General features: G+C 54.1%; 1 protein-coding gene across 2 annotated transcripts in view; it reads right to left on the reverse strand.

Annotated features, from left to right (window-relative positions):
* PRKCZ (protein kinase C zeta) overlaps window positions 1-15,714 on the reverse strand; it is a 100,756-nt gene extending 85,042 nt beyond the window's left edge. Inside the window, exons 1-4 of one of the 2 annotated variants that reach the window (XM_077891575.1) lie at window positions 15,619-15,714; window positions 13,297-13,418; window positions 12,360-12,449; window positions 10,600-10,650 (exon numbers count right to left, since the gene is read on the reverse strand). In XM_077891575.1, coding sequence (XP_077747701.1) covers window positions 10,600-10,650; window positions 12,360-12,449; window positions 13,297-13,418; window positions 15,619-15,689 — 334 coding nt within the window. In that variant the 5' untranslated portion in view covers window positions 15,690-15,714. Of the gene's footprint in view, window positions 1-10,599; window positions 10,651-12,359; window positions 12,450-13,296; window positions 13,419-15,318; window positions 15,334-15,618 lie in introns of those variants that run through there. The other variant, XM_077891576.1, reaches the window with a different exon arrangement.
* Window positions 15,715-19,554: the final 3,840 nt, after the last annotated feature.

Below are 19,554 nucleotides of genomic sequence, written 5' to 3' on the forward strand. Positions count from 1 at the left end.
GCAGCTGCTGCAGCACAGACCACACATTTACTACCTGGGCCTTTCCAGAATGTCTGCAGACCCCTGACTGAGACTTCAGAATCATAAAGTAACTGAACCACCATGTCTCCAGGGCACCCAAAGGGAAGGGCAAACACCTCCCAGGTCCACCATAAAGCCTCACCCACCAAGAGCTTTATGGCCCAAGCCTGACCTCCAGCCAAGAGCATGCACGTCCAATGCAGAGCAAAACACCAGTTTCAAAGAACTCTAGAAAACCCAGGCTAAACTGGCAGATTGCTAATTTTAATGGAAGCCTATTTTGGGTGGATAACTAGCTTTTCCAGTTTGTTGCAAGTAATTTGAGACAAAGCTGAATGAAACTAGATTTTAAATAAAACAATAGACATACCTATAAATACCAAGGAAAAATAGGCATATCTCAGGAGGATTCCAAGGTAACCCGCCCACCGGGGCCTGGAGGATGCTCCCTGAGGGCTTCAGCCCCCAGGCCAAGCTCCACATACCCTAGAGCTCTGCTTCGTTCCTCATGCAGATGACACCACCGGCCCTTCAACACACCTGCCCGGCTGGCGGTGGGGGTGAGCTGGCCTCACTGGGTGCTTAGCATGTCCCTGGAGCCCTTGGAAACGCTGTTAATGTCCACATAGCCCCATGAAGTGGCTATGACCACAGACCCCCTACAGGGAAGGGAAGTCAGGGAGCCGCACCCACCTGCCTGACACCACACAGCTAGAGAAGGCCCACTTCTTGGGGTCATCCTTCCCCAGATGCTGGGCTCAGCCCCAGAACCCACCCCCACAGCCATCCTGGGTGACCAGATAGGCCTCTGTAGTGTGCTGGGTGCTGCCAGTGCAGTAGAACATGGGACACCTCTCCCGAGGGAGCTGATCCCACAGCCACCAGCCCACCCAGGGGCATCTGTGTCACCCAAGTGTGAAGACAGGCCAGGATCAGGCCCACAGAGCACAGGATGTGCCAGATTTCAATGGCCTTTTGGGACACTGCTTGCTTTGAAGACAGGATCTGCTGCCACCAAACCCCCCCGACTTCTATGTTCTCCATGGACTCTCAGGACCAACTCCACTGTCCCTGCTCAGCCTTTGTACAGTTACCCTTGCCCTGGTAGGTGCCTTGAGTCTTCACCACAGGCCACAGGGAGGCCAGGGGGGGCCTTAGCTGAGGGGGTGGGGCCACCCTGCCCCACCACAGGCTGCCAGGGCCAGCAGCCACCCACCAAGGGTTCCCGAAGCCTAGGAGAAGGGGCACAGAGATGCCTGGACTAATGAGGGAGAGTTGGCTGCAGGGCCTGCATCCAGCTCCATGTGGAAAGTCCTGCCGGCAGGTGAGACTCCTCCTCCAGGAAGCCCCCTCAGGACCATCACGGAGGCACCAGGTAGTAGGAGCCGTTCTCACTGCCAGGGTGGGGACCCCTCTTATTAATTGCATTAGGTCTGCTACCCTGTAAGTGCTACCAGCTGCCCTTTAGAGACACACTGATTAACCATTTGCTCTGCGCTTTTGCAAAGTATTTTTTCTAGATATTTATTTATGCATTTGAGAGACAGCGTGTGCATGAGTAGGGGCGAAAGACAGAGAGAGAGAGAGAGAGAATCTCAAGCAGACTCCATGCTGAGTGTCAAGACACAGGTGGGCTTAATCTCACAACCCTGAGCTCATGACCTGAGTTGAAATCAAGAGTTGGGTGCTTTACTGAGTGAGCCCCGCCAGCACTCCCTTGCAAACACTATTTTATACATGATCCCATTATTCCTATTTTGCAGGCAAGAATTGGAGTCACAGACATACACGTGGGAGGCGCCATGTGAAGACAGAGCAGAAGAGAGTTGGAGCAAAGTGCCAACAGGGGCCTGTGTCCCCCACCAGGAGCGGAGCATTGGAAGGCATCCTATATCAGAGGACAAACGCCTCCAGACTGAGACAGGGCAACACTCTTCTGAGCTTGCAGCCCTTTGCTACAGACCCAGGGGTGGACACTGTCAGGGAACCACACCACGGTCAGGGAGAGACTGAGGTCAGGGAGAGACCTCAGACCCCTCTCACTGCCAAGTGCCACCTTTCTCTGGGTCTCTCCTTCACAAGACCAGCCCCACCCCATCCACCCAGTGACACCACCAGTGTAGGGGACTGCTCTGTTATTTGTTTCGGGGGCCATGGCCCAGGTGTGTGCAGTGCATTATCAATTCCCCACAGCCCCCAAGTAAGGCATTTGCTGCATCTTACAGGTGAAGAGATGCAGGCTCCCTGCAGGGCCCGGCAGAACACATAGTCTTGGGTTTGCTGCATGTGGAGTCCAAGAGCTCTGACCACTCAAGACAAAGAGACTGTGTCACACCAGACACCAGGCCAACACTATCCCAGACACAGACTCACATTCCAGACTAAAATGCAAGAAACATTTTTTTTCTACCCTTTGGGGTAGCCAGAAAGGAAAATATTAACAGATTTGAACATGCAAACCTCAAACGTTAACATTTCCGTGTGACCTGAGGCATTAAAAGGCACGTGACAGAGAAGCGGTTTGGAAGAAAATGTCTGCAGTGTGCACCAGGACCCCCGAAGAGCATGGCCAGCCTGGGGATGGGCACAGCTGGGAACAGACTGTGCACACAGGGGGTAAAGGCAGGGGGTGAGGCCCAAGGCCCTCGTGGCCTGGAGGGGACCCATGAGGCCACAAAGCCCTCTGTGCTGCCTGGCACACTCCTCCTGGAGCCAGCAGGTGCACCTCCCGCAGACACTGGAGCTGCCATGTTACTCCTGTGCTTCAGCCAACCACCTAGAGCCACCAGAGGTGTGCCACACTTTGGGTTCCCACAGAGTCATTGGCCCACCAAACTGCCAGGATTCTCAGTTCCTTATCATGTCACACGTGCAGTCCTGGCATGCCTGGAAATGTACTACCACTTGGTGGGAGGGGTCCTCCTGGGTCTCCCAGCTCCGATGGGGCCCTTGCTGCTGATAGCAGGAATCCCGGCCTCCCAGCTGAATCTCCACGCATGGTCACCTCCATCGCTCACACCTGATGGGCAGCACATGGCCAGCTGAGGTCAGCTCATGTGGGCCCAAAACTGGCCTCATGGGGCCCCACTGATCGTTTATCCTGGCGATGCCTCAACATAAACAAACTCCATTAGACTTTATGGTGTGGCCAAAACCAGGCTACTCGTTTAGTACTTTCGAACCCTCGAACCTGCATGATTGCCACAGCAGCATGATTAACACAATCTAGGACATGGGGACAGCCAAGGGTCCATTGATACACAAACGGATAAGCGAGCTGCAGGAAATCCACACAATGGCATCAGCACAATAAACTGACACGGCCGGACAGCTGCACACATGTTCTTCCCGAGAGCTCACAGGCCATTCTCAGGACAGCCCACACCAGTGGCCACAAGTCTCACTGGATTTTAAAAGATAAATATACAAAGTGTCTTCTGCAACCACCACAGGATGAAGTCTGACATGAATGACAGAAGGACAACTAGAAAAGTCACCAGGGTCTGCAAATTAAACACAGCCTTGAACAACCAACGGATCAAAGGAGGAATCACAGGGGAAATAAAGCAAACTTAGAGACACATGAATCCAGAAGCACAGCAATCAGAACTTCTGGGGTCTAGGGCCACAGGGCAGGGGTCATGGGCCAGGGGCATGCAGCTGTGACAGCCAACTCCAAAACTGCAACCTGAACCACGACCAGTCACGAACAGCTAACTTCGTGACTTGCAGAAAAATCATTCCCAAAGCCGTAGAAGTAAGGGAGTAATAAGGATCCCAATAAGGAATTCCTTGAGGAACCTGGACCCTTCACACACCCTGACTTCCAGCCAAGCATTGAACCTCTCCAGTCTCTCTTAGACGCATGTCAAGTTCTAGTCATTGAAGACCAGACTAGTCACTGTCTAGGTTTAGACAGATTCATGTTACAAAAATAGTACAAATATTTCCAATCTAAATAGGCAGTTTTGCGGGTGTCCAATGCCTCAGTCGGGTTGGGCATCTGATTCCAGATTTCAGCTCAGGTTGTAATCTCAGGACCATGAGATCAAGTCCTGAGTCAGGCTCTGCGATGGGGAAGGAGCCTGCTTGGGATTCTCCTTCTCCCTCTGCTCCTCCCCACTGCTCATATGCGTGTACTCTAAAAACAAACAAGCAGGGGCACCTGGGTGGCTCAGGTGGTTAAGTACCTGCCTTTGGCTTAGGTCATGATCCCAGGGTCCTGGGAATGGACCCCACATCAGGCTCCTTGCTCAGTGGGGAGTCTGCTTCTCCTTCTGCCTCTCCCTGCCACTCCCCCTGCTTGTGCTCACTCTCTCTCTGTCAAGTAAATTAATTTGGGCAGCCCGGGTGGCCCAGCAGTTTAGCACCGCCTTCAGCCCGGGCTGTGATCTTAGAGACCGGGGATCGAGTCCCGCATCAGGCTCCCTGCATGGAGCCTGCTTCTCCTTCTGCCTGTGTCTCTGCCTCTCTCTCTCTCTCTCTGTGTCTGTCATGAATAAGTAAATTAAATTAAAAAAATAATAAATTAATTAATTTTTAAAATAAAAATTTAAAAAAGGCAAACAAACAAATGCATAAATAAGTAGCTTTTATTTAGGCCTAAAGGTGTTGGAAGACCTAAGGCTAAAGTTGCTACAGAATTTCTAAATGGCAGAGTTCCTGACTACAATGTAGTCCCATATCATTTTGATAAAAAAGTTACTCAACTTTCAAAACAAAAAACAATACTCAACAAAGCACAGAAGTCACTATGTGTCTCTTCCCCCTCATACCAACACACAATGAACTCAGTTCTGTCCCGGCCTCTACCTGGAGATAGAATCCAATCCCACAGGTGAACGCTCAGTCCTACAAGGCCTTCCCTCCTCCCAGACTTCAGAGGTCAGTCACCAATCCAGGTTGTCACCTGTGTTTCTGACACAATGGCTACAGACTGGACATTCCCACAACCCCTTTCTGGGTGTGATTAATTTGCTAGAGTGGCTGGATTAACTCAGGAACAGACCCATGTAGGGAAAGGTACTGGGGAAGGGCATGGAGCTTCCACGCTCTCCGGACAAGCCACTCTCCCCGCATCTCCATGTGTTCGTGAACCCAGAAGTTCTGTGAACGCTCCTTTTGGGGTTTTAGGGAGGTTCTTTCGCAGGGAAGATTGATTCAACCTGCAGCCTGTCCCTTCTCCGCACAGGTCAGCGGGGAGGGCTGGCACCTCCAATCCTCAGGCAACAAGGTCTTTCTGGTCACCACCCCATCCTGAGGCTATCTAGAGGCCCCACCCTAAAGTACCTTATCAGCACACACACAAGTGTGTTCCAAAGGGACTCTGAATGAATGACAAAAGACACTCCCATCACCCAAGAGACTCCAGGGAATTTAGGAGCTCTGCCAGAAACTGAGGACAAAACCCTATACACATCCCATTATAGCACAAATGGAAACTACCTCAACAGAGTAAAAGCCATGTATGAAACCCCTCAGCAAACATCTCACTGAGTGGTGCAAGACTGAAAGCTTTTCATCCAAGATCAGGAGGATCTTAGAAAACAAGACAAGGATGCTCACTCTTCTATTCAACATTGTAGTAGAAGTTCTAGCAGGAGCAATTAGGCAAGAAAAAAAATAAGAGCACAAATTAGAAAGGGATAAGTAAAATGATCTCTGTTTGCTGATGATACAGAAAACCCTCATGATTCCACAAAAAAGTTGTCAGAACTAATAAATCCAGCAAAAGAGGACACAAAGCCAACACACAGAAATCAGTTGCATTTTTATACAAGAGCAGTAACAACCCAACCCAAAAAAGAAATTAAGAAAACAGTTCCATTTACGATAGCATCGAGAATAAAATACTTAAGAATAAACCTACCAAGGAGGTGAAAGATGTGCATACTGAAAACTACAAAAACGCTGAAAGAAATGAAATGTGACAAAAATAAGTAAGATATCCCATGTGTATGGGTTAGAAGGCATAATGCTGTCTTGGTGTTAATACCACCCAAACCAACCTACAGATTCCATGCAATCCCAAAATCCCAATGATATGTTTTGCAGGAATAGAAATACCCATCCTAAAAATCATCTCAAGGGACCCAGAACAGCCAAACCATCTTGAAAAAGAACAAAGCTAAAGGCCTCACGCTCCATGATTTCAAAACTTACTACAGTAACCAAAAAAATGTGAAGTTGGCATAAAAACAAACATATGAAGTCCAAGAGAATAGAGAGCCCAGAAACCAATCCTCCCCAGCACCCCCATAAGATGATTTTTGACGGGGGCACTCAAATCATTCCCCCCCATTCAGTGGGGGAAAGGCTGGTCTTTTCAACGAATGGTACTGAGAAAACTGGATATCTATATGCAAAAGAATGAAGTTGGACCCCTACCTCACACCATATACAAAAATGAACCCAAAATCCATCAAAGACCTAAATGTAAGGCCTAAAATTATAAAACTCTGAGAAGAAACTATAGGATAAAACTTCACCACATTGTATTTGACAATGATTTCCTGCATGTGACAGCACAGGCAACAAAACCAAAAACACACAAATGGGACTTGAAAACTTAAAAATTATGTGCATCAAGAGACATGATCCACAGAGGAAAACAGCAACCCACAGGATGAGAGAAAATATTTGCAAATCATATGACTGATAGGGGATTAAAACCCAGAATATAGGGATCCCTGGGTGGCTCAGCAGTTTAGGGTCTGCCTTCAGCTCAAGGCATGATCCTGGAGACCCAGGATCGAGTCCCGCATTGGGTTCCCTGCAAATAGCCTGCTTCTCCCTCTGCCTATGTCTCTGCCTCTCTCTCTGTGGGTCTCTCATGAATAAATAAATAAAATATTTTAAAAAACAAAAACCCCAGAATATAAAGAAATCTCCCAAAACCCAGTATTAAAAAAAATTAACAATCGGCTCCAAGATGAGCAAAGGACTTGAACAGACATTTCTCCAAAGAAGACATACAGATGGCCAATAAGCACAGGAAAAGATGCTTGACATCCCTCTTCATCAGGGAGATGCAAACTGGCACTGCAGGGGAAAGATGACCTCACACTCCTGAGTATGGCCAGAAAACTGCAAGTGAGGATGAGGACGTGGGGAAATCAGGAACCCATGCACTGCTAGTAGGAATGCAGATTGGTGCAGCCACTATGGGAGACAGTGGGAAGGCTCCTCCAAAACTTAAACAAAAAACTACCACACAATACAGAAGTTCCACTTGTGAGTATGTACCCCTCAGAAGTTGAAAGCAGGGTCTCGAAGAGATATCTGCACACCCATGCTCACAGCAGCATGATTCCCAAAAGCTAAAGCAGGGAAGCAACCCAGGTGTCCATCCACGGAAGAATGGAGAAACCAGATGTAGTCTATATGTACAATGGAATACTTACTATTCAACCCTAGAAGAAAATCCTGACATACACTTCGACATCGATGAACCCAGAGAACGTTATGCTGAGTAGAAGAACCAGTCACAAAAGGACAAATCCAGTTTGATTCCGTTTATATGAGGTACCCAGAGTAGTCAAAATCACAGCACAGAAGGTGGGAGGGTGGGAGCCAGGGGCTGGGAGTTAGTGTTTATTGGGGGCAGAGCTGCAATTTTATAAGATGAGAGAAGTTCTGGAGGTGGACGGTAGTGATGGTTGCACAACAATGTTAATTAATATCAACAAACTGTACATGTAAACATGGTCAAGATAGTTTTATGTTAGATGTAATTTACCACAGTAAAAAATTTGGAAAAGAAAGGAATTTAGTTTTGGCACATGCTAAAACAGGTGTAAACTCCGTAGACACCATGCTAAGTAAAAGACACCTAGGGTTCCATTATGGGAAGCATCCAAACCAGGTAAACCCACAGAGACTGTTGGGGGTTGGGTGGAGGCGGGACGGGGAGTGGCTGCTGATGGATGTGAGGTTTCCTCTCCAGAGATGTTCCAGAAGTAGGGAGAGGCGGTGTTGCACAGCACTATGAGTATACTAAGTGCCACAGAATCATTCACTTTACAGTGGTTAAATATTAAATTTTGTTATGTGTACTTTACACAAATTTTTTAAAGATTTATTTATTCCAGAGACAGACAGAATACAACACAGACATGCACACGAGGGAGGGGCAGAGGGAGAGAGAGAACCCCAAGCAGACTCCCTGCTGAGCACAGAGCCTATGGTGGGTCTTGATCCCATGACCCCAAGATCATGACCCAAACTGAAACCAAGAGTCATACACTCAACTGACTGAGCCACCCAGGCACCCCACTTTATATAATTTTTTAAAACTATAAAACCGATTAAATTCATATTCACAACCTGAGCAGAATGTTCTGGAAGGTGTTTTGCTGAGAGTAGACACAGGCCCAGATGGTGCAAGGTGGCCCTTACAGGTGGACGTGCCCAGGTGCCACCATGGGGCTGCATTTCTACTGCCTATCCATCTCCGGCCAGTCTATCAACCCATCCAGCCCTCTTCACACGGTCCTGACATAGGTCAAGGGCACCATTCACATGGCACCTGTCTGATCCTTCTCACAGCCCTGGCATCAGGCACATTGCTCAAAGCCAAAAAATGGACCACACAGCATGCCTGTTCACCATGGCCATCAGTGACCAGAACACACTAACCCTGACCGTCCAAGATTAGCCTTAAAATCAAGCCACAAGAGTAAAATACTGGGGAGAACACCTACAAAGAGCCCAGGAGCCCCCTCGTGAGGAAGGCATTCTGCTCACACACCCCTGGCCAGTGAGATGAGGCCACCCTTCCCCTGTGTGCACGGTGCTTGGGACCTGTGGGCAGGGAGTGACAGCACCTGTCAACCACCCTCAGCCCCTCCCCAGGACCTGCCACCTCTGAGGGCCTGGGAGAACGGTCAACAATACTGAGTAGTCATGAAAGCCTCAGGGCGGCCCCTGGTAAGCATCTCAAGGACCCACTTGCAGGCCAAGACAGGATGGCACTTTGGTGAAGCTCACCACATTCCCGACATTCCCCCACAGTGACACCATCGGTGCCGGGCCACTCCCCCTTCTACCTGCCTCGGAGACCCAAGACCCCTTCCTGCATTGCAGAGGCTGATGAGCCCACAGAAGGCCTGGTGTGATGGTGAGTCCAGGCCCCTGCAGGCAGTTCTTATTACGTCTGCTCCTCGCTGGCCCACCCTGTCTATTCTGGAGCCCACTGCATGTCCCACCCCACAAACCTCTCTGGACCCACACCCTGGCAGCTCCCAGGTCCCACGCTCAGCAAAGCCACACAAGCACACAAGTATCCACTGCTCTGGCCCAGGTGCACCTGTCTAGACCCCACAGCCGGGAGGCGCCATTGCTGGAACATTCTCCATGGACAGCTCTTCTCCCACTACCCGCTCAGTGCAGCTTCTGCCCCCACTACCCCGGCATTTGTCACTGTCTGGCCTGTCATCTCCTCCCAAGGGGCTCCCACTGACCCTACCCAGGCTTGTAATGCCCGCGCAGCACCAAGGGAAGCACCAGTCCCTGTGCCTCCTTACATTCCCCCCGAAACCACCCCTCACGTCCACTACCACATCAGCTCACCCCGGCAGCATGTCCAGCCTGCCTGGGGGCAGCTCCAGCCTCAGACCACCTTGTATGACTCCCACCAGGAGTCTATAGTCCACGTTTCTCATGGCCTTGCTGGCTGCCCCTTCAGGGTCCCCTGTTCTCTGTGGGAGCCCCAAGGCCAGGCCCCAACTGCCAGTTGCTCTCTCTTTGCTGAGGAACCCCAAACCTACCTTCAGCCACACTGCTTTCCTAAACCCTAGATGCATGCACAGACACCTGCCCACCTACCATCTCCCCCAGGCCTGGTAAGCAACAGGAACTAGGCACAGCCTCTGCCAGAACCTGCTCCCAGGCAGAGGCACCTGCCTCAGTAACAAGAGGCTAGCCCAGAGCCCATCCCAGGGACCTGCTGAGAAGGGGCTGAGCCAGGTCCCCCAGGCGGAGCAAGAAGCCACCTTTGCCCCAAGGTCCTTACTCACACAACAGAGACAGCACAGGACCAGGCCAACAGAGGGTCCAAGTGGTTGGTGAGCCCCATCTGGGTGATCTGCCCTCGGGGACACAGGGGGACAAACTTCTCTGACCTGTTTGGGGTCCGATGGCCCCTGGGACTTCAGCCCCTACAACAGGCCCACGTGGAGATGGAGTGGAGGCTCCTACCTTGTCCCTGGGAGCCAGTGTACAACCAGGTCTGGGGTGGCCATAGCCGCGGCAAATGCCTGGGAGCAGCATCCAGTTGTCCCAGACTGGGCCCTTCCCTCCTCAGGGACTTTTCCTGACGGCGCCAAGGCACCAAGCCAGTGCCCCAAAGGCAGCATCTGTTAACCAGAATGCACTCACACGCAGGCAGAGGCAAGCACACCATGAAAACTCGACGTCAGGTCACACTATCCACTACTGCTCTGCCTCTGGTCTCTGTGCAAGGATAACCGCTCCTAAGCCATGGCCACTAAAGGTGCCCGTCTCCACCTTCCCAACATAACAGATCAGAATTCAAGCCATAACATGCAACACGAGTCATAGGAAAACAGCAGTACTCACTGTCTTCTCCTGGACACGGCATGCCTGGCTGCTCAGGGGTGCTGGGGAACACTGGATAGAGGAGAAAGAGCAGTGTGTCATTTGGTGCATCCTTGTGCCAGGCCCTGTGCCAGGCAGGCTACCCCGATGAACCGTCACACAAACTCTGCTGCTGATACACCTACTCTCAGGAGATGCTCCCTGTGGCAAAATTTTGGCAGCCCAAGGAAGCTGGTGTCAAATCTCCTTTTAAAGGACTTCAAAATGCAGTGAAAAACACAGGGGGAAAAGCCATCGGGGGACCTCAATGGCAGAGCTGCCCCCAGAATGCTCCTTCTGTGGGCAGTAAATTAACATGGGAAGTCAGGAGCTGCACCTACCTGGAGAATGGACTTCTGAAAGCACATTAGCTTCCATTTCGCACTCAAGGTAGAGTTCAAAATTAAGTATCTTAAAATATACCCTGGGCTTCCATAACAGATTATTAAAACAGAAGCTTAAAAAGTATTAAAACTTAGCTGAAGCAACCATTCCCTTAATGTAGAAAATAAAACGGGGTTTTTAAAGCATCAGAGCTTTTGGTGTTGAAAGACTCACTGCCATAATCAGGAGCGGGGCCAGGCTAGGTCCTTAGTGTAAACCACATTTACATAAAGAGCTACAGAAGCTGGAAATGTAACCAACTCCTAGCCCTGCACCAGGAAAAATGAGGAGCCCGCAGAAAACCACTGGGTTGGAGCTCTGGTCAAGTGCTTGGGATCGTCCGTCCCTGCCCACTCACCCTACCCCCAGCCACAAGCCTGGGCTGCACAAGAGTGAATGCAGACATCACTGGTCAGAACTACACTCAGACACCCTACAGAACCCCGAGTGCTGGGGGGCAGGCTGAAACTCCCAATTTTTAGACTATACTGAAATCAGAACAATTCTTATTTCTCATGACTCAATTTATGACACAGCTCTGAGCTTAACAAGCTGAGGACAGTTGTGAGCCAGGAGACAACACAGCAGGGTCACGGCCACCCCGTGCAGATCCAGGCACAGTCCCCTGCCCTGCCTGCCCTCATACACTCTGGATTGGGACCCTTTCACATTCTGAAAAGGCAGAAGCCAATGAGAGAGCCCAGGCTTCTGATGCACCCAGTGAAGCCAGCCTCCAGAGAATGGGGACGAGGACCAGCACCCAGAACCCAGGCCGCTGTATTCCAGAGAGAAGGAGCCTTTCTGACTTTATCAGCTACAGCAACTTCTATTTGGGTCAATAAAATATAAGATCAAAAACAAACCCAAATTGCACTAGATTCAACATCATTAAATTATCTGGAATTCTAAGATTTTCTTTAAAAAAGATTTTATTTTTCATTCACGACAGACACAGAGAAAGAGAGAAAGGCAGAGACACAGGCAGAGGGAGAAGCAGGCTCCATGCAGGGAGCCTGACGTGGGACTCCATCCCAGGTCCCCAGGATCACACCCTGGGCCAAAGGCGGCACTAAACCTCTGGGCCACCAGGGCTGCCCTGGAATCCTAAGATTTTATTTACTTATTTATGTATTTATTTATTTTTATTTATTTATTTATTTACTTATTTTTGTTTATTTATTTATTTACTTATTTATTTATTTTTGTTTTTATTTATTTATTTTTTTTTTATTTTATTTTATTTTTTTGGAATCCTAAGATTTTAAATCACAATCTTCCACGCAGCTTCCAGTCCCCAGGCCATCTCCCATCTCCCCAGACCACAAGGAGACCACTCCTCCCCTCCAGCCACCACTGACCGTGAATGATGAGCCCTTCATCCCTGCGCTGACAGGCCAGGCGGAAGGCCTCCTCCAGCTCCATTTGGGAGGACACAGTGCAGGGGTCACCTAGGTAGGGCAAGAGACATCACTGAGGCCGCCAGAGGCCTAAGGCAAAGGAGTACAATTCAAGTAGGGAAGGGCAGAGCCTGGCTGCTCCCGGCCAGGCACCCACCGCAGAGTTGGGGGAATCCAAGAACAGCTGGCTGGGCCTGGAAGTACGTCTGACTTCCAGGGACCCACAGCAGGAGGGAAGGAGTCCACCCAGAGCCCCCAGAAGTCCACCTAGAGAGCTAAACTCTGCCAATCTTCCCGGCTTGGGCAAGGATAAGGGTGTTCTTAGGTTGGTCCTAGATGAAAGGAAAGGCTCCCTGCCCCCATCCTGGATGGGAACATAGAAACACACAGAGCCCCTGCACCAGGGCCCAACTGCTGCTCCCCTATGCTGTCTGCAGCCAGCTGGACTGTGTTCCCATCCCCAGCCTTCTCAGACGCCTGTGTGACTTAGAGGGAGAAGGCTGGACAGGGAGGGAAGGACTCTGGCGCCCGAGCAACTTACCCTCCCCCTTTCCCTGACAAGATGAAAATAAGAAAGACTTATCCTTCCAAATCAGCCACTGGAAAGCCCAGGACAGAACGGAAGAACAGGGAAAGATGGCCAGAGCTGGTCCCAGGGGGACCGGGAGACCTCTGCCGCCCCTTCCCCATCTGCCCTGCGGGGGACTCTCCTCCCTCCCGACCCCCGAAAACACAGCTTCCTTTCCAGTAACCACTCCAATAAGTGATTTCCAGCATCCTGACCCCAAAGACAGGTGTTAACTAGCTTAATGCCATCATTTTAAGGGGGCTGATCTCACTTCATCCACACAGAAGATTTAGAGATTTATAGTCTGACAGACACATGACCCAGGCCTACCTTCATTGTCCACCCACTTAAGGGTGAGCGGGTGCCCCTGACGGAGACTGCACATCTCTCGCACTTCATCACAGAGCTCCTCGAAGGTCATTGCTGCATCTAGGCTGGTGATCAGGATGTCCCTAGGGCAAAGAGGATGGACATGCTTCACCAAGGAGCACATTTAAATCAAATTAAATACTACTGATTGAGTTATTGGTTACATAAATGAAAATTCTCGCAAACAAAATATTACAGGCCTCTCAACAGAACTACTGACCAGTCTCATGGATGCCCCAGCACAGAAAGGAAAGATCTATCCTGTGCCTAGATGTGCCTAGATGGAGAAGTGGGGGTATCAGAAAGCATGGACTGTGGAAGCCGGGCAAGCACTTGCTCAGGCATCAAGTTCAAATTCCACTCAAAAGGTCACATAGGAGGGGTACAGGTGGGGTGGACAGTGCGTCCAGTTCAAGCCCACTGGCTTCATCAGACCTTCCCCCAAAGCTGATGGTGTGAACAGTAGACCAGACTGGAGCTGGAAAGAGGAAGACCCCCATGTGGTTGTTTCTGTGAGCTTAGTTAGACAAGGGCTGAGACTCAATCTGGCAAAGCAGGGTCTCCACCTCCATGGTACATTCATTACCTGGAAATACCCTCAAAACACGGTACTGCTGCATCCTGCTTGGACCCCACTCAGACCCTGGTGACGGCACATCCTCCAAAGGCCAACTTGGGGGCTCCCTATTTTTAACAATGACATCTTCAATGGGTCTGACCTTCTGTTGTGGCCCCGCTGTCCAAAACAACCTCCCAGCAGCCAGGCGGCAGCATAGTCCATCCGGAGTACCAGGACCCTGGAGGCCTGGATAAGTGAGCCCCTTGGGGGAGGGACCAGGGCAGGGGCAGCAGGAGGGAGTGGGGAGCAGGGGTAAGGCAGGAACCTCAGTACAGTCCAGGTACTACCTACCACCAAGGGAGAAAGGAAGAGTGTGGGAGGAGGAGGAGGAAGAGGGAGGGGATGAGGAAGAGAACAGGATGAGTGGACGCCTCATCAGCCCAGGAACCAAACCCAACAGGTCACATTACTGGCAGTAACCAAAGCACTCTCCAGGGGCCAAAGTAGGGGGCAGGGCTGGGGGCAGCAGGCTCCCTCCAGAACTCCCAGGCTCCAGTCCACTTTGCCTGCCCCCACCCCTCCACCCAGTGCCTGACACTGCTTCCTTGAGCCCAGCCTGGGGGCAGGCTGGGGGGCTGGGGGGTGGGGGGTCCCATCTCCACCCACCCCGGGCCAAGCGGCTGGGGTGTGGACTTCCTCACCCTGAGGACCAACTCTGATTTTTCACAAAGCGGCTTATTGCTCAATCCCACAGTTCCTGGCTGGGAAGAGGACTGTCAGATATGGGGACAGGCTTTCCACCGGGTTCACCAGCCAGAGAGCCAACCTGTTCTGGCCCTGCATGAGTCCATAGGCAGACCTCTTCAGGTGGGCTGGCCACGGTCCCCCCAGAAATCACTCCTCCCCAGAGCCCTGTCACCCACTCTGCCAGGTGACCCAGATGACCATGGCAGAAGGCACAGGACAGGTGTGACCTGAGACCCCAAAAGAGGTGCCCTCACCGAGTCAAGAGCCCCAGGCTCCTCCTCAATCTGGAGGATGCAGCAGGAGGCGCACCTCTGGGGAGACCACGGGCGTCAAGCAGCCGCAGCAGCAGGGTCTTCGCTGCCCCCGAGCGCTGGGGGCTGAGGCCGGATCCCGGCCGGGCCGCGGGCGCCGCGCCACCCCCCGCACCACCAGCAGGGCTGCCCCGCGGCGGCGGAGGGTGCGCGCTCCCGGGCGTGGCCCGGCGCGCCCGGCCTCTGACCCCTGAGCGGTGCCCGCTCGCCCCATTTTACCGCGGGCACATCGAGTCCAGGGCGCCGCGCGGGCGCGGAGCGGATCAGAGTCCGAAAGATCGGCTCCAACAGAGCGGCGCCTAGGGACTTAGGGGGCCCCCGCCCCGCCCCAGTGGGCGCGCCCGCGGGCTGCCCGGTGCCCCTCACCTTCCCCGGGATCGTGCCGCCGAGCCCTCCGGCCGGGTAAACTGGGAAACGCCTAGGAAACCCGGATTTTTACAGCTCGGCCGGCGGTTTTCATGTGACAAGAACTTCAGTGCTCACAGGTCCGTGGCCTTCACGTCCGGCCACCTTCGCAGAGGCAGTGTCAGCGCCGCGCCAGCGCCGCACGGACCCGGGGAGCGGGGGTCCGGCGCGGCCCCCACCGGCGACCCCGCCCGCCCGGGGCGCCCCCTCCCTCCCGCGCGCAGCGGCGGCCGCTCGGGCCCCGACGGCGGGCGCGCTCACCCGCTGTGGTGCGCCTTCAGGCGGACGCGGCAGCCGCTCCCGTGCATCTTGGGGCCGGTCCTGCTGGGCATGGCGCGCTCGGCCGGCCGCGGTCAGCCCTCAGCCGTCAGCCGTCAGCCGTCAGCCGTCAGCCGTCAGCGCGCGGGCCATGGGCACCCGGCGGCCGGCCGGGGCGCCAGGTGGGGCCGGCGGCGGAACGCGGAAGGGCGCGCGCGGCGCGGGGCCCCAGGGCGCGGGGCCGGTCACCTCCGCGGAACCTGGACGGCGGGCGGGCGGGCGGGCGGGGGCTCGGCCCGCGGGGGCGCGCGACGGGAGCGCACGGACTCCCCGCGCCAGGCCCGGGGGCGGGGGGTGCGGAGGGTCCGAATATGGCCGACCCGGGGCCCGGCGGGCGGCCAATCGGCGGGACGGGCGGTCCCGGGGCGGGGGCGGTGGCACCTGCGGCCAATGAGGGCGAGGCGGGGCCGCCACCTGGGCCAATCCCCGGGGGTCCCCGCGGCCGCGACCCAATGGCTCGGCGCGGGGCGGTCTACCTGTCGGGCGGGGCGCGGCCCACCTGCGGCCAATGGAAGCGCGCGCGGCCCGGCTCTGCCCGGCAACGGGAGGCGGCGCGCTGCGGGCCCCGCGCTCTGGCCCCTCGGCGAGGTGGGCTCCCGGGGCCGCGCTCCCCGGGGGGGCCCCTCCGCCGCCGCGCCCGGGAGCCCGCTGCGAAGGCGGGCCGTGGGGACTGCCCCATCCCAGACTCACGCAACCGAAACTCCGGCAGTCCGCGCGGACGCGCGCTGCGGGACCCGGGGCGAGCTCGAGTCCGAGAGGTTTGAGCCGCGGAGCCAGCGTCACGAGGACGGTCCGGCCCCGCTGGTTCCCTGGCCCCGGCCGCCCTCCTCCCCGTGCCGAACCCCAGATCCCGCTGTCTACACTAGCTGGCGGTTGCCTCTGCTCCGGTTGACTCTTTGGCCGGGACGAGGACCCTGCGTTTGCCCACGTCGCCCACGATCTTCATTTTTGTTTTGTTTTTTGTTTTAAGATTTTATTTATTTACTCATGAGAGACAGAGAGAGAGAGAGAGAGAGGCAGAGACACAGGCAGAGAGAGAAGCAGGTTCCATGCAGGGAGCCCGACGTGGGACTCGATCCCGGGTCCCCAGGATCAGGCCCTGGGCCGAAGGTGGCGCTAAACCGCTGAGCCACCCGGGCTGCCCCACGATCTTCATTTTTGAGTCCACACCTCCGTGGGTCGTCATAACTGCTGCACTTGATCCGGATTAGCGCCTCTGAACACCCTCCCTGCCCGCTCCTCAGCGGTCGCGTCGCTGCCTGGTTGCCTCCACGTGGCCCACACCGGCGTTTGTTTGTAGGACCTCACCTGGGCACCACGTGGGCACCCCAGATTCGGGTCTGCACTCGCTCCTCCCCGCCAAGCCCCCTCCTCCCCTTCCCCACACCACCCAGGGGGCAACCTCTGACCTGGGACTCCAGGCCCGCCAAGCCTTCACTCCTCACCTGGACAGGCTTCTGGTACTGGGTACTCACACTCCCATTCCACGGAGGCTTCCTGGTACCTCCTTGGTACTAGGCTCTGGGGTGAGCCTGGAGAACCAAGTGGACGGTGATTTATGGTCGTGGAACTCATCATCTCCAGAGGGATGGACACAGAGAAACCTGTTGAAAGCCCATCTCTCACCTACTTAGGATGCTGTCAACTCTCCCTTGGTAAAACACAGCAAAGGGCTCTACAGTTCACATCTGTCCATTCTCTGCTCTCTTTACAACAAAACTGCCAGGAGCCTCTGCAGCCGGCATCCCTGCCACATTCTCTTGAGCACCTCCCCACAATCTCCCTACGCACACGCGCACACACACACACACACACACACACCATCATCACTGACTCCTGTGTTTTAAATACAATGGTTAGTTCTCAAGACTTTTTCTTGATTGGCTCTTGGCAGTGGTCTGACCCCTCCTAGAAGGTCTGACCCCAAGATGCTGCTTTCTGCTGTTTCACCCTGCTCTCTCCTACGTCTCCCTCCGCTGCTTCCTCCTGGTCTCACTCTCAAATCCCCTACTGCCCCAGCTTCTCTCTCCTGCTTAGGGCTGCTCCCAACACCAACCTAAGCTAAATTGCTCCCCTGGACTCCTGAGCCTGATTCCCCACACACACACCTCTCATCCCAGCAGAAGCCCCTCAGCCATGTTCTTCCCCATCTCTGTCAGTGCCAACCCCACTTTTCTAGGTGCTCACTCAGAAAACCTCCTCTCCCTCTTATACCCCACATGTATTTCCAGATTCCTACACATCTCACCACCTCTGCTGCTACCATCTAGTCCCTGCTATATCCTTTGTGCAGGGATTTTTGCAGCAATCCCCCAATGTCCTTAAAAATGTAAGTCAGTCCATGTCCATCTATCAGGGGTTCAAGACCCCCAGGGATTCCCACTGTTCTCAGGAAAAGATCATAGGTCCTACAAGATGTGAGGCCCCATTCCTTTATCTCCCACCATTCTCATCCTGTCTCACTCACCTCCAGATACCTAGCCACTTTGCTTCCCCTTGCCTCAGGGCCTTTGCACATGTTGTTCCCTCTCCCAGAAGCACCTTTGCTCAGACCCACACTTCCTTTGAGTCTCCACTTAATATCCCTGATGCCTGTATTGCTCTACTCCCCCATCCCACCCCATTGGTTATTCCTCCATAGCCCCAGCATGGGCATGTAGAGCTCTTGGCTGTCAGTTGGGCATGAAGGGAAATGGAGTATGAGGGTTTGCCATGCCAGGGGAGCAGTGTGGTGCTCATGGGGATGAGCAGGACCAGAGAAGGCAAGTGTGTGGGAGGCACCTCTTCCTGTGCCTGGCCCACCAAGCAGCCCATGGCCAGCACTGTGGCCTCGTCCCCACAGCTGTCCAGAGCCCAGCCTGGCACGTGCCCTAGGCAGGGCTGGCTGGTGGAGATGAGCACAGTTACATCTCAGTGGGCACAGGCTGTCACCGAATGGAGAGGGGTCCTCTGATCCCCTACAGCATCTCCCTGGTACTCTGACCTCCTGCCCTTAAGGCAGGGAAGGAGGCAGTTCTTGGTGGACAGCCATCCCACTGCATGACCATTTCTCCCACACGCCCCACCAGACACGACAGCCCAAGTCTGGCCCCAGAGTCCTTTCTCACCAGGGAAGCTCTTGCTAGGGTAGGAGCCGTGAAGGAACTGACTTCACCTGCAGATCCCAGCTGACATGTGGAACCTCTATCCTGGCAGCTGGGACCAGCGTCTGGTACTGCCTTGCCCCCAATCCTTTTTGGGGGAAGTCAGGAGGAGAGCCTGAGGTGCTGAGCTTGAGGGCCAGGAGTGGAGGAGGGTGAATACAGGAGGCTGGGGTGTCTGTTCTCTGTGAGGGTGGGGGTGGGGAGAGGCATACTCCAGAGGGAGGGCCAGGGGAAGGCTCCACTCTTTGGTCTCTTACACATCCTGCCCCAGGCTGGGGTGAGGGCACAGGGGTCATTGCCATGCCCAGAAAACTAACCTGGTCTCCAGACACCTCACAGGACTGCCCCCAAGCATGGAGGGCTTTGGATTTTCATTGTCTCCACCAAACAGCTCTGCAAAACAAGGGGTCCCACCTCCCCACCAGGCCTGTAGACAATCTCCAGACGGTGGGCAGCCACCTGCCCTAAGCCCCTATCCTTTCCCACCCTACCATTAGAGGGTGTGGTCCTGACCAGCAGGCAGGTGGTAGTGCAGGCCTTGTGCTCTGGCAGCAGACACAGGCTGTTTGTTCCCAAATTTTCCAACCACTCCCCACTCCACACGTGACAGAGGTTGGGACCCAGTCAGCATAGGCCACTGCTGTGTCTCCACAGGGCCTGGGTGTCTGGCACATTGTGGGATGAATGAGTGAAGCAGTGAGTAGGCAGGGAACCCTCAGAATTGCCACACCAGGCC

This window comes from Canis aureus, chromosome 3, assembly GCF_053574225.1.
Source record: "Canis aureus isolate CA01 chromosome 3, VMU_Caureus_v.1.0, whole genome shotgun sequence".
NCBI classification, from domain to species: domain Eukaryota; kingdom Metazoa; phylum Chordata; class Mammalia; order Carnivora; family Canidae; genus Canis; species Canis aureus.